At 38.9% G+C, this 15,817-nt stretch overlaps 1 protein-coding gene across 9 annotated transcripts in view; it reads left to right on the top strand.

Moving 5' to 3' along the window:
- BRSK1 (BR serine/threonine kinase 1) overlaps positions 1-15,817 on the top strand; it is a 1,260,562-nt gene that overhangs the window by 821,371 nt on the left and 423,374 nt on the right. For all 9 annotated transcript variants that reach the window (XM_044059120.1, XM_044059119.1, XM_044059121.1 and 6 more), the window contains exons 4-7: positions 6,787-6,927; positions 9,183-9,299; positions 13,133-13,166; positions 14,411-14,479. In XM_044059120.1, the coding sequence (XP_043915055.1) occupies positions 6,787-6,927; positions 9,183-9,299; positions 13,133-13,166; positions 14,411-14,479 (361 nt within the window). The remainder of the gene's footprint in view (positions 1-6,786; positions 6,928-9,182; positions 9,300-13,132; positions 13,167-14,410; positions 14,480-15,817) is intronic.

Raw genomic sequence — 15,817 nt, 5'->3', positions numbered from 1 at the left:
ATTTTAGAGGCTGCTACATGGAGCTCCGTGCATACATTTACCAAGCACTACAACCTGCCCTTATACTCCAGATCCCGAGTAGGCTTTGCTTCGGCAGTCCTGCAGGGCATTTTAGCTACACCATCCCTCTCTTAGTTCCATCCACCCCCAGCTTGGCTATGGTATTCAAACCATATGTTATGACTGCAGTTACATTCTTGAAGGACATAGTACAGTTTTGTACCTACCATAAATGTAGATGTCCGATAGATATGCAACTGCAGTCGGATTTTCCCACCCTCCAACCCCTCTGCAACTTTCTTTGTGGGTCACTACCCCTATTCCTATTAGCTGGGGGTATCTCCTATGGTGTATCTGTTTATTACTGTTGTGCATGCCTGGAATTTTTTATCCATTCACCAAATTTAGCCTTCCTAGGAGGGCACCTGGCATCTGGGGCAAGAAACACTGAAGAAGATGGCGTCGGCCGATGCCTTTATACTCCAGCCGTTGTGACGTCGGAGAGGAGGCGACACCAGCTGACGCCGGACCCAGACTTTGGAATTCGGCCGACCGAGGGCTGCCTGAGGCAGGACAACCCATATGTTATGACTGCAGTTGCATATCTATTGGACATCTACATTTATGGTAGGTACAAAACTGTACTTTCTCATGTCCAAGCTGTTTCTTATGGAAGTTACAGTTTACAGTTCTTACATCCATTTCCTTCTTTAACATCATTGCTGGTCTTCTTCCTCTTCATCTCAACCATCCAACACTGGTCTCTGGTTCAAGTCCAAGGTACTCACAATTTTTTTAGTCAGCCTCTGAACATTTTTTCACTCAGTCATTTTCCATTGGAACAATGAAAATGATTTAATTGTAAAGTTCTCTTATGTGGACTTTGCTATTGTCAAAAGAATGACAAGCAGCTTGCTAGCTCAGTCTGTGCTGGGTAAACTTTTTTTAATTTCTTCCTTAACCTGTTCTGCATCCAGAAAATGTCTTTAATTCTCTAGGAAAAATATTCTAAAAACAGCTAGATACAGCAGTTTGAATCATACACCTCCCCATAACCCATTGATCCCCTGATTGCAGGGATAAACTCGCTTCTCTTCTGAATGGTATGCAGTATATAATTGTTTTCTTCAAACACTCTGGTGTCCCCACTTGTTAATAATTTTTCCTTCTGTCACAGTTTTGTCAGGAGCAGTTCTTTCTGTTGGTGTAACTGCATCTTTACTATAGGTATTGACTTTAATTTCATGGCCATATTTGGAGTATACATATGGTGTGCCCTGCCCTTTCATTTGACAGATCATGTAGTGGTATACCAGTCCAGTTGCCTATTTGTAACTTCATACAATTAATGCAGTCTGTTCTTTTCAGTGTCTGTGGTATAGCATAAAAAACTCAGGTATTCTAACAGTTCTTCTTGAGAAGCTTTATATTCAGTCATTCTTTCCTTTATTTCATCTCCTGATTTTTACAGTATTATCAACTCATCTGAATATCTGTTTAAAGATTGTTCTATTATTTCCAGCTTTTGTCCTTTGACTTTATATAGTGTTCCAGTTTCTCACTTGTTTTAAACATCTCTGAATATATTTGATTTTTTTTTTGTAAATTACTGAAAATCATCTGCTATACCTAAGGGGAAACCCAAACAGCTTCTTGCTAAAAACCTACAAGACTCTTCCTACTGTCTTACTTTCTCCAGATTGTTTCTTTCTGACATCCATGTAATATGATGGCTAACCAGTAACTTAATTTTTACCCACTTTATTAAGTTTTACTGGTTTATTTGCTGCTGTCTTCTTTTCTCAGTGGGACAGATCTAATCAGCCCATTCTTCAGAGTTCAGCCATCTTGGAAGGCCCTACTCCATGACACTTTTAATACCATTGGGAACAAAGGTCCTTATACCTAGTCTAGGTTTAAGCTGCTTAAATAACTTAATTTCCAAGGAAAGCTTTTGCATGGTCACAGTGCAGTTTGTTCTTCCATGTTGATCAGATGGAGATTGGATCTGCTATTTTGACCTCTTTCACCTAAGGATAACCAAGGAGTCCAGGATGTATCTTTGCTTCCAGGTAGAAGCTAGTCATTGAGACGGATTCTTCCATTTGGTATCACCACAGTCTTATGGAGCTGGTCAACAAATACATATCTGTTTTTGCAGCAAGTGGAAACTACAAAGAGACAAAGTATTCCTCCTACCTGAATGACTGGCTTCCAGCTCCTTCCTCCCTAAGTATGCTGATCACATCTCAGGACTATCTGATTGTCCTTTCATTGTTCTTAAGAATAACAGTGGACCTGGTAAAGTCATATTTAGGGCAGCCCCAGCATCTGTCCTTTACAGAATGTAGTTTGCATATGACAGCACAGAGCCTTCCTCCTCTTGGATAGGATTCATCCTCTCTAGTATATGGTTTGCTGTCTCATCAGTTCATAAATGCCACTGTCAAGCTTTATGTATGTGGCCATTCTCCATAGTGCCTTTTTGACAGATACCACTTTAAACTCTTACATTAGACATTTTGAGGTCATTCTTCTTAGATGTTAGACTCATTGTCTCAATAGGTCAGTGTTTATCGAGTCTGCAAGCCACAGCTGCAGTAGTGGATGCATCTATCCAGTCTAGTATGAGGCATTCACGACAGATACTTCTTCACTAGATTCCAGCCTTCATATCAGTATTCTGTGGGTTTGTCTTTCTTACCTTCCAAGCATTTTAGGATTCCCTGCCCACATATTCTGAAAATATAGCAGTAGTAGGGTACATCAACATGCAAGGGGGGAACCCACTCCTACACCTTGTTTTGGGGCATTGAGGGGTAGTAGACAGGTTTGGTCATTTCCTGCTAATGCCACATGAGTGGTTTTTCAACCCTCAGTAACATGGAAACTTTTCTGTCACTGGGGCAAGCTTTGCTGTAACAGTTTCACCTCCATGACTAAGACCAAGTGCAGTAGCTTCTATTTTGTCATTCATCTATGTGAAAATACCCCAAGGATGCTATTGTCCAGAAATGGCCCCTTGGATTCTTGTGTACTTTCCATCATTTCCTCTAATGGAGAGGTTCATCCATAATGGAAAGCAACACAAGTCCGAAGTTATTCTGCTGTCCACATTCCAGCCATTATGAGTATGAATTCCCTTGCTCAAGACTCACTCGGTGGAGATGTTTCTCTGCCTGTATGCAGTTAGGGCCCTTGTATTCCATCCCTTCATCAAACCCTGCCTGGATCTTTATTTTGTATATCCATTCATATAGTTTCTCTATTTCCATTGATGGAAATTACTTCCAATTTTCCTTTTAGGGCAGTTCAGATTATTATGTCTACCTGGAGACCTAATGCAAGAAGACTGCAAAGGTTAGTTGACCCACTTTTTTGTATGGACTTCATCAGAAGGCCTTGGCCCTTTATAAGCTATAATACCTTCAGTGTTGGTGTATCTTACCAAAATCATTGACTTTGGACTCTGCCTCATACATTAAAGCACATTTAGCAGTCATTTCTGTCTTTCACAAAGGAACAAATTCACTGTCTTTAGCTTTTTGGAAAATTTGAAAATCTTCTTGATAATAATTTTTGAGACCTTGTAATAAAGATCCCATTCCTCCATGAGATCTTTACTTTGCCTTATTTCTTCCACTATTTTAGCGTGCAGTATCAGCACAAGTGAAATTCTTGTCTCTGAAGGTACTTTTCCTTGGAATTACAACATCAGATAGAAGAGCTGCAAGCTCATTTGGTAGAACTATCATATCTAACATTCACAAAGATGGAGTATCCTTGCACATCAATCCATCTTTTAACCCTAAGATACTGACTGAAAGGGATCTCAGTTAACCCTTCGTTTGTTAGTTGTCTTTCCCAGTTTTTCAAACAGAGGGAAATACCTTCATTATTTTAGGCATATGCACAGACAACTGAGATTCTGTGTTGACAAGACAAAGCTAAAAAGACTGTCAGCTGTTCATTTCATTTTCAAGCAAGAAACTTGGAAGTAAATTCTGTAAATTGGCACAGGCTAAACAGCTAACATGCCATGTTAAATATTGCTATGATAAACACAAGTCTCTGCTTTGTTCCAGAAGCACACTGTAAAAGAGCATGTTTTTACCTCTGAGATGTTGAACAGTGCGTGATATTTATACAACCACTTGCTCTTCACTGAATATGTTTGCAATATATTGAAAGCTGGATGTGATTGTCAACAACATGTTGTCCTGAGTTTAAAACTGTAAATAGTTCTATATTTCAGTAGATATGTAGAATATGGAGCTAATTAAAATTAAATTGTTTACAGTGTTTACTTAGTTCCTTCAGGAGCTGCATTATATCATCATGGAACAGAACTGTCTGAGCATTTTGCTGCCTTTTTTTCAAAAGGCAAGACAGATTTTGCTTGTGTTTGAAATATCTCTATAGAATATAGATCTGCTGCTGTTTTTTCTTCTTCTTTTTGTTTGTTATTTTCATGTTGGAGAAGATTTCTAACCACGAAAAAGCATATTCCTTTCATTTATTTTTGTCTGGGACTGTTATTTGGAGTTTGCGACTTGTAACTGACAAAAGAAACTGCTTGGATTATAGACTTGTTGGACTTTATTTACATCCTGAAGCTTCAGTCATCAACTATAAGTAGCTGTAAATAACATCTACCCATGTAGTTAAGAACTTGTTCTGTCTACGGTCTAGTCATATGAAACCTCTTATTTTCTTTCCTTGTGCAACCGCAGTACTGCACTATATGTGAAATCAAATCTTTTAAATGTGATGACTTTTTAGTTGTTTATTTGACAAAGATTGTGGCTAATGGTATATTTTTTCTAGTGAGGGTATCCTCACAGCATTGGTGTGACTGTCGCTGTACACTTGTTTGAGGAGAAAGAAACTGTTTGGCCATTAGCTATCATAACATAATGCTGTTTGGCTTATTAAACGAGTGATCAATAACTGAGGTCTTCGTGTCAGATTAGCAGTCTGATTAGTGCCGAGGTCTTCATGTCAGATTAGCAGTCTGATTAGTCCTGAGGTCTTCATGTCAGATTAGCAGTTTGATTAGTCCTGAGGTCTTCATGTCAGATTAGCAGTCTGATTCGTGGCAGCATACTGCGAATACAGGTAAAGGATACTGCCACTGCACAGTATCAGTATCCCTCCTGCAAAATATTGTGTGCACAAGTGTAGCTAGTTGAACCAGTACTCCACCCCCTCAGCTATTCAAGTGAAGAGCAAAAAAAAAGGACATTCCTTCCACTGTCCTGTCTCCTGCCCCAGCCATTCAGGTCCCATTTCTGATCCCTGCCCCTACCCTCCTTCAAATGATTTTGTTGTTGTAACAGATTATACCCTGCCTGCATGGAGTGTACACTTTAGACCGCACATGGATTAGTACAGTGCTTAGGTTTGATTGCAAATGTAATACCTGCTTTTAAAAGTTGATATTGCATTAAAGAGAGATCGGAATTGCCTGATTATGCCCCAAACACTGTGCCTAGGGCAGTTGCTCCCCTTGCACCGCCCTAGTAACACTGCTGATTGAGAGTGTGTATGTGTATGAAAAATCAGGCCAAGGTTCATTAGCTAGTGATAAGCTGCTACTAGGAGACACCAGGCTCAGACTGAACCTGAGGAAGTTAGTGAATATAGCCTTGTTCTGCAGCCGACTGTGGAGAGCGTATTTGGTTGTCACATAACCCAAGGCAGTGGGGTGCATTGGCTAGAAGCTCTAAAGACCAGTCTCTTGTATACATGTTTGGGTAGCAGGGATGTGCATTTTAGCTCTGTAGCCTCTGTCCCTCTGATTACAGTGATATCTATTTCTGGGTCTTCCTTTGGGTCCACAGTGGTAAGAAGTGTACTCCAGTAAGGGAGACCACACAGGAGGATTAGCTGGGGACTCTGCCTTACTGCTCATAAGGATGGCACATAATTATAGAAGAAACAAAAGTTATGTACATACTATAATGATATGTGTGGATGAGTAGGACCATCCTTAATAACATGCACAGCTACCTGCCCACACGTCTTTCCTTGCTTGGTCTAAATGGCTTATTCCTATCTTTGTCTGTGTGGCACACTAGACATCTTGGGAGGAATGTCTTTGTAGTGTACTACCAAGTAGCCTGGGAAAGCTCTATGAACCTATGATGAGCTGTCCTAATGCCTGCCGACATTGGTCCCATTGTTAGTCAAAGGTGATCCTGCTCATACAGATTTATTGTTACTGTAAGCACATAAGATTCACACAGTAGTGGCTTATGGAGCTTATGAAGCTCTGACTCAAAAAATGTGTCCACATAATCCACATAATAACACTATTCCTTTTAAAGGCGTGAAAACATGGAAAATCAAACAACCTGTCTGGATGTCTTTTGTTCAAGAATTTCTCTTGTAGTATACGTGTCATGACACCCTACATCTTGTTTATAATGAAGATGTTGTACTAAGGAGTCACTGTCATTTCTTAACATGTTTCACTGCTTTCTGCTGGAGTAGCTTGAGGAGCTAGATGTTTCACAAGGGTTTACTTCCTTACAGTGAAAGATGTTTTGCTTTAAAGAAATAGAGAAACTGCCCTTTTACATAATTTTCCACTTTCGAGCTACGCATTCATCATTAGATTGTGGGTTGTATGCATGTCCTTGAAGAGGCTAACTCTCTCAGGAAAGAGGGTATTATGTTGCAGAACAGTGTAACAACTATGTTGTGTGATAGATTTTAAGTAGATAAAAACAAATGCTGTTGATTTTGGGAGCCAAGTAAGTAAGATCTGATTTATGTTTGTAGGTACCTGGTGCTGGAACATGTATCTGGAGGTGAGTTATTTGACTACCTGGTGAAGAAAGGTAGGTTGACACCCAAGGAGGCCCGGAAGTTCTTCCGACAGATCATTTCAGCATTAGATTTCTGTCACAGTTACTCTATCTGGTGAGTTCTCTTTGTCTTTTCTTTAAATGGGAGTTGGTGATATCAGTAGTTTGAAATTACAGCTACTTAATAGTAAAAATCATTACCATATAGTATACATACCCATTTGGTTGCTCACTCACTTTCTTGATTATGTTGAAAATGTTCTTTATCTACTTTATTTCCCCATAGGAATTTTTTTTTAACAAAAAAGTAGCAATCATAGTAGTAGGACATGCTCGTTTTATTATGTGTATCTGTAAAGGATGGACTATTGCTGTAACTTGAGAGAAAGGTGTGTACCTTCACAATGTTGAAGTAGTGGATATCACAATTCTTTGGCTTCACCGCCATTTTACTGATCTGACCTATAATTACCATGTTATAAGGACACAATCCTTATTTAACAATTATATATTTAATAGTACAGTAAGGGAAGAGAGCATTCTGGAAAGTGTACTTTAAAATGATTGGATATAGTAAGTTGCTACTTTTCTCCCATGTCTTACTGGAGTGCCCACATGAACCTGAAGCATTAAGGTAACTGAGAGCAGAACCATAGCTAGCTTATCTGGCACCCTGAACTGGCATTCCCCAAAATTTAAGTTGAGGAGCAAAAAAAAAGTCATTGTGTACACTGAAGACCAAACAAAGCTATTCTACTGTATAAGTTTAACAACAGCATCAAACAGCTTGCTGAGAATGTACCAAAGAGTTAGCTGTGTTAAACTACATTAAACTACCACACATTGAGTGCTTCAGTGCTTCAGACATGACCAGAAATGCAGTATCAGTATAAATGAATGCCAATACTGCAGTCCCAGACATACCCCTCAATAATCAACTGTCCAGAATTTTGCAGACTTGCCCTCATTTTGTTGTATATTTTTGCCCTATCACCACTTCTGGTAGTTCAGTAAGGACTTCTGTCAGACATAACGCTGGACATTAGATATTCATACGTATTATTGTTCAAAAAATGCATGTTGATGTAAACCTGTTCTTCCATTAACTTTTAATGTGAATTAGAGTAATATTTAAAAAATTGCCACAGATGTTGGCCCTTTGTTCTTTAAACAAGAAGTTAAAGACACGCCCCTCCCCCAAATAGCAAGAACAAAATAAAAAGCCTTATCAGCATTCATAAACCAATGTCAGTACTCTACTCCCATAACTCTGAGCTGTCCATACTTTTGCAGAATGACCTTGATTTCTGCCTCATATTTTTGCCTGTTTCCCCCTTCTAGTAAATCGCCAAGGATTATATTTAGTCAGTAATGGCAGATATTAGAATTTCATACTTCTTATGAATGCTCCTGCATCCCACTTCCCCAACAACTTGAGGAGGAAGAAAAAGCCGTAGATAGAGCACTTTCGAGTTTCAGCAAATGCAGTATCTGCAGTTAGACATTCATAACAAAAGCCAGTACTGCACTCTGTGCACCATTGATGCCTGTCAGTCTCACCACCTGACTGGGGTATACACCTGCTTCACCCCACAGTAGTTATAGCGCTGACTGAGAGGCACTTATTTGCAAAGTGTGAAATGGCGGTAAGAAAGAGTAGGAGTGGTGATGAAAACAAGGAGTAAGGTGGAAGTACTGTAGGTTTTGTGTTCTCCTTTAAAATGTGTGAGCAGGGCTCGTGCATTGAGACAGGCATTTCCAGGGTTGGAAATTAGGGAGAGATCTGATGAAATTGTAGCAAACGCAACAGGTCGTAAGTAACGCAGCAGAACTGCAGTGTTGGGTGTGGTTTCTCTTATAATTTGGGAACCCTAAAGTAGTAAGCTCGAAATGAGTAAAGCCAAAATAGAATATCTTCCATGCATGCAGAGTTCAAACCCCCCACGGCCAAAGTTATGTCATATTTCCCACTCATAATTGCTTTATCAGAGCATATGTTTGCACCAAAAGAGCCTTCTGCTTTTAGCTCTCCTGTAATTTTCTGGGTTGATTTCTGTTTTTAAACCACACAGAACCTTGCTTGCACTGGATGAAATATTTACCACAAGCTATTTAGACATATTGTGTTATAATGAGTCCTTTCGGTAGATTATACAGACTCAAATGTAATTCTCAAGAGCTTTGTTAATTTGGGGTAAAGCTGGAAGTAGCAATTAAAACATATTGCTAAAGTTCAGTCTGGTGGTCCCATATATGGCTTTAATGAGGTATGAGAGAAGATTAGAAAGCCAGACAATCCTAAGAAACTGAATACAGTGAGAGCTAGCATGCATTGTGTAAGTTTCTTTCCTCATTACATTTTTTTCTTAGCCATAGAGACCTCAAACCAGAGAATTTGCTGCTGGATGAAAAGAACAACATTCGGATTGCAGATTTTGGAATGGCGTCACTGCAGGTCGGAGACAGCTTACTGGAAACCAGCTGTGGGTAAGTGTACTCAAGGTCAAACCTTCTAAACTATGAGATACAAATGGGACTACAGGCATAGAATTTAAACTTTGGTCTGTTTAATTGTGCCAGAATTTCAAACTGGATAGGAAGAAATAAAGAAACATAAGGTAGTCTCTTGTCTTCAAAGCTTTTTGTTTGTGTGCACTAAGTACTTAGCAGGGTATTACTAAAGGAGGCAGTAAATTTATAATAGGCTATGAAAGAAGTTTGTTGTAAGGCAGGGACTTCAGAAGCAATATCAAGGAGTGATTCTTCACATATGGAATTGTATAAAAATTATATTGCTGGATAGCTGATAAATTAATACCTTAATGTATCCTCCATCTCTTGAACAAAGTTGCACTGTCTGCTAAGCAGAGTAGCACCCTTGCCACCTTGAAGGTAAACTTAGGTTACTGGATGTTTGGCCTTAAATTCACCACTGGTCTGTCTTGAATTTTCCTCCTTGAAGTCTGAGGGAAGTTTTGAATATGTTTTTTCTGCCAGGCGTGTAATAGTCTACAGCCTGGTTTCCTTGTACTTTGTTATGAACCTGGGAACTTACGAACCTACATAGTGGCTGCAAGTAAAGAGGTGGTTCAGATCAAAAGAAAGAGTAGGGGTGCATGGGTAGTTAAACGCATACTGGCGACCATCGATAATGAATGTTTGGGCCACTGTCAGAGTAGAAATTAATTGGATGGTGCAGTGGTGCAGATGTAGCATTGTTGCCTCACAGTAAGAGGCTCGCTGGTTCGATTCTTGGCTGGGGTGAATTCTGTGCAGAATCTGCATGTCCTCCCTGCATTCGTGCGGGTTTCCTCTGGGTGCTTCGGTTTCCTCCCATGTTAAAAAGACATGGGTCTGGAGTGTTTTTCCACGGGCCTCTGCTGAAAATTGGCTTCGTACCAAGTCGGACTTACATAGTAAACAAATGTTAAATAAATAAATAAATAAATAAATAAACAAATAAATAAATAATATGCAAGAACAAAAGAATCTCTCAAGTCAGTTCCTAGTCAATTTTGGGTAAGATGTGGCTGTAGGCAGATGCACATAGTTGGCAGACAGAGTCTAGCCCTGTACAAGTTTGGGTTTAGATGTGAAAATGAATTGTGCAGAACTGATAAGAAAAGCTTTGTCTAGTATTGAGCTAGGTGATGGGACGTTTGGGTAGAGGACAAGTTCAGAAGTCGTGTAGTTTCCTGGATTTGCTGTTAAAGGAGATCTTAGCTGCAGGTGCTACTGAGTGTGCCTGGAAGGAAGTTAGTGATATAATAAAATGTGGATGAATGTAAGCAGATGATTCATAACAACTGAATGCTTTCTGGAAGTGATCGCCCCTTCATTCATTCTTCCCAGACCAACTGCGTTGTTGGCTTCTTTTTCACAAAACTGCTGACCAGGTGCCGCCAGTGTAAGAACTGTATGGTTTACTGGTCAATGTAGTTCTGTGAGCAATCTCCTTGTAAAACAGTGCATTCACACAGTGCATAACTGCTTATCTTGACATTCCTAAGGCATTCCACACATTTCCACATAAGGGGTAATTGACAAATTAAATGCATTAAATGTCAATCCATTCAAAATTCTATGGGCGAATCACTGGTTAACCAATAGGATGCAGTAAATTAAGTCAGGGGTTATCAGTTTATTCTGATGAGGGTTTCTGGTGGTGTTCCACAGGGCTGTGTACTAGAGCAGTTTCTTTTTAGAGTAATCTACTCAGGGACAAAAGTGGGACATGGACTTTGGATAACAAAACTTGGTGATAACTTCAAACTGGGTTACTTAGTTATTCAGTAAATGATGCCATGTTTCTCCAAAATGATCAGCAGAAAGTACACATTTAGTGCAGTAGTAGTATTGACCTAAATATCATTGAATGCATCACCATGACTCTTGGCAAAAAGACAGAACGTATGATTGCACAAGTAAATGGCAAAATCATAAAAACATGCCATCATTAAAAATCTATTGAGAAATGGAATGCAACAATCACTGTATGTACTAAAGTCAAAAAACATGCATTGTAGCCCATCTAATTCTAAGGGGCATAACCATTCTATTCAGTAATCCTTTTACCATTTCATATCTTACTTTTTTAATCCATTTCTGAGTACAGCGATGTTTTGTACCTTTTTAACAAGACTTCTGTAACTCTGAAAATGTGTATTTCCTTACTAAAAAAAGAATATGGCTATAAAACTTGGCCTACTTAGGGAAGGTATCAGGAATTGTCATTGTATTCTGTTTCTGAGAGATTACTAATAGTGGATCTCTACTTAATCTGTAAGGCAGTGGTTGATATGGTCCTGTTTAGAAGTCTATGCCTGCAAAAACTAATTTCAGAGCAAGGTAGCTGTTGCTAAAATGAGCAGCAGTAGCAGAAAAAAACTTGACAGATGCATTACCCAGTGCCTTCTAAGGTTATGCACTATGGTTCCCTTTACATTCAGAAGTCAGTCATTAACTTACTTCAGAAATAATGTCCATCTCGCTATACATATACAGACATGTAATGTACATACACACACACACACACACACACACACACACACACACACACACACACACACACACACACACACACACACACACACACACACACATACATGGTTAATGTGCAGTCCAGATATTCGGCATATGAGTTGTAAGAATGAGCTAGGGTGAAGTCGAAATCGGTCAAGGATGATAGAATCATATTTTGTCTTTGTATGTGTGAAGTAAAAAATATCAACCCAGGGGTTTCAGCAGTCACGTTTCTTGACTATAACTAGTTCATAGGCTTAGTACTGGAGATATGTGTGACTATGAATCAGACAATTATCAAATCAAAGTGCTTTCAGCTTTCTTGTAAAACACATAACCTTTAGGAAGATCTCACTTCATCTGATAGGAGTGATTGGTGGCTGACAGTAAATCACATATAAAAAGTTTCTTTGATTTGACCTATGAGAAAAGTGCAGTAGAGCCAGGATTCAATAACACCTACACTGTGTGCATTAAGTGTACACTGTTCTAAATGAACACAGACATAACTCACACCTTCTTCCTTCTAATTTTAGTTTTCCTACTGATATTCTTGCAGCTTTAAATACTGACAGGGATACATAAAGGTTACCACAAAGTGTAGACTAAATGTACACTTAGCGTAATCTTTCTGAGTGACTAGAAAGCACAAAGAATTTAATAAGAATTTTATTGAATACATATTGTGTTCATTTAGTGTACACTTAGTGTAGGCTTTATTGAATCTGGCCCTAAGTGAATCTAACTGCTGTTGGGGCTAAGCAGGGGTTTGTTATGAAAGTATGGCCTACAATGCAGTCAGCTGTTGTAAAGGCCAGTGCTAAAATTGTGGTATTTCATGTAGTTGGAGTTTTAGAAATTCAGTGACGGAAGTACAGCCTTCACGCACACATGTGCGCGCACACACACACACACACACACACACACACACACACACACACACGTGTATTTATATTGTACTACAGATTATACAGTAAATATTGGTATTAGTAAACTGAAAGTAATAGTAGTCCAGGATAGTGTAAAGGCCATGAGCGAGGATGAATAGCTCAGGGGGATGCATGCGTTTTTTGTTTTTTTTAAGAGAGGATGATGAATTATATACAATATGATTTTGGGATAAGGAGATTATTTAACTGATAGTGAAATGGGCAAACAAGATGGTACTTGGGAAGGGATTTTTTGTGATTGTGGGCTTCATTTCTATGCAAAATATATTTTTCTTGGACTTAGATGCTTCATTTTGGAATGGCACTGGGCAATATTGTTAACTTTTTGTCTTTTGTTTGCCTTTATAGTTCACCACATTATGCTTGTCCGGAAGTCATTAAGGTGAGTTCTTATTTTCTTTATTTCTACCCTTCTTTTGCATTGTCTTTTTATATTTTCCCAATAATATTCTTTAAATTTAACCCACTTTTACATTTTACTCTCTGGTTCTCATTTTCTTAACTATTTTCTCCCTTTTATTATTGGCCCTGTTATTCTTCTCAGTCTTTCATTTAATTTTTATTTCGGGGATTGTAATGCTGATAACAGTGCTTTAGCAAACATTGCATATCCCAGAGACTCAGGAAGACAGTGTCACAGTAAAGAAGAGTTGAAGTCATAAGTGTCAGAGTAGCCACATGTAGTCTGTCCAGGCCCACACTTCCAGCAGAGGAACATAACCCTGGAAAAAAAGGGAATGAGCATTTTGAATACAATGTGATAGGATGGTTGCTTCCCTCACAAAGAAGTGCACTGATAATCTGTTGGCAGTCAGATGTGAGAATAATGTGGCTAAAGGAGTCTTACTGAGTTCTAATCCTATGATGATGTAAGTAAAGGGGTTGGTGCTTATTTGTAGGTGAAGTAGCTGGTGGTTTGTAAATGTTCTCAATAACTTTGTGAGCAATTACTTACTGGAGACACATATAGGTAGAAACAAAGGTGGGGGTATGATTGTAGTGTGCTGTTTAAAGGGTATACTGAATCCACTCTTCAACAGTAGGAACTGAAATATCATAGCAACTGATTTAAGTGAAATGTGAGCAAGCTGCAGAGAATATATAACCTCTAAACGTCTTGATTAATGCTGGTAGAACAACAACATGGGCAGGGAATGATTTGTCTATGTTAAAATGGAATCCATGCCATGATGGTGACATTTCATTGATTATGTTTTTAACTGTCAAATGTAACTCAAAAGTACAATAAAAAGAATTACAATAAACAGCATTTTGTCAGGGGAACAACCCTACTGCACACCAATTTAGGGAGGCTTGGTCTCCCACACCTCCCTTGCTTATATATACTAACGCTATGGTCACAAAACAGTGAGGAACATTAAGGAAAACACTTACAGTGGACCCAAGTCCTGCACAGGTCAGTGTGCTTTTGACCAACAGTAAAGCCACTGGTTATTATTTGCAATCATCTGAGTATAAGATAGCAACAGGGAATAAATATATTTTTTATCTTTGTTAGCTGAGACAAAATATTATAGTTTGCCAAAATAAAAACAACGTTTTAAAACTTATTCAGTTTATAAATGCTAAACATTTATGTTTATTTTTTCATTTCATTTCTTTCAGGGGGAAAAATATGATGGACGGAGGGCTGATGTGTGGAGCTGTGGAGTTATCCTTTTTGCACTGCTAGTGGTAAGGAAAAAAATCTTCTTCTTAATTGATCTCAGACCCAAAAAGCAGAGCCACATTTTTTCTTGTAAGGCATCATTTACATTTCATAGTATGTGTAATAGTAATGCATGTGTTTGTCAGTGGGCCTTTCAGCATCTCCTTGCACCATAAGAAGACAAGGCCGGTGACAGCATTTTGGGGGCTCCAGCACTTCCATGTAAGTATCACCTTGTTTCCACCCATTTTAAGCAACATTTTTCTTCAAGCTGGAAAGCTTATTGAGGATTACACACAGATTAACTGCAATTACAATGCTGTTACATTACAACAGGCCTGTGCACCTCTCCAAGTTGGCCCTTCCCAGAGAGGAACATTCACAGTGACTGGAATTTAGTTGCAGTGGTGTTGCTTTACAAAAAAAACCTATGCTCAAGACCAGCTTCTGGTGAAATTTTTACCTAAACAAAGGGTTCTATGGCACCCGCATTGCCTACTGCTCCCTCTGCACACATCTTCCAGTGCCACCCCTGTTCCTCCTATCCTGGCCTTCTCGCATTGTACAGATTATTTTTTTTACTTTTCACACATCTTGCTTTACTCCAGGTTCTTCCAGAAACAATGTTTTTCTAGATGTTCTGAGGTGCATTTAGAGCTTTTTTAGCAACCCTTTTCATCCAGTGGTGGACTGAACTGAAATTATGATGAAGGAAAGAAACTTCTCTTTAACTTTACCTTTTCTTGCATGTTTTCAACACATCCTAATTCATCAAGACTGTACAACAATAACTTTGTAGAAAATAAATAAATTAAGCTGGGTGTTTGTTCTGAGGTGCATTTTGGAGCATTTGCCAACCTTTTGATCCAGTGATATCCTGAAACACATTGAGTAAGTAAAGAAATTCAGTCTTTTTTTTTCAAGGAAGAAAAAAGTTGTGTCCAAGTCTTAATGTTCACCGATGACAAAATAATAGCTGAAAATCAATTGACAAGACAAATGTGGTGATACCTGAATCCTTCTGGTGTTAAATTGAGATGAAAGCTAAGGCACAGATGGCCGTGGTCTTGTATTTTAAGTGGCTACTGACACTTATATACACAGAATGACTCATCAATCCTACACCCAAAGGGCAACCACCTTCTGTGTATCTCCCTTAAGTCAGGCTGGTACAAAACTAAAAGAACAAATAGAACACAGTAGCACACTTCGCCCTATTGCTGTCAGATGTATATAAACAACATGCCTCCTTACCCCTATCCCCAAAACATAGCCACATGTATGAGTGTTTGATGTTTGATTGTAAGGAATGTATTCTAATTTGTTGCTACTAGACAATGCACTGACCTGACATAACATATTGT

The sequence above is a fragment of the Protopterus annectens genome, chromosome 17.part0 (assembly GCF_019279795.1).
Source record: "Protopterus annectens isolate FY-2018-M chromosome 17.part0, PAN1.0, whole genome shotgun sequence".
Lineage (NCBI taxonomy): Eukaryota > Metazoa > Chordata > Ceratodontiformes > Protopteridae > Protopterus > Protopterus annectens.
This window is presented reverse-complemented; position numbering and strand designations above follow the sequence as displayed.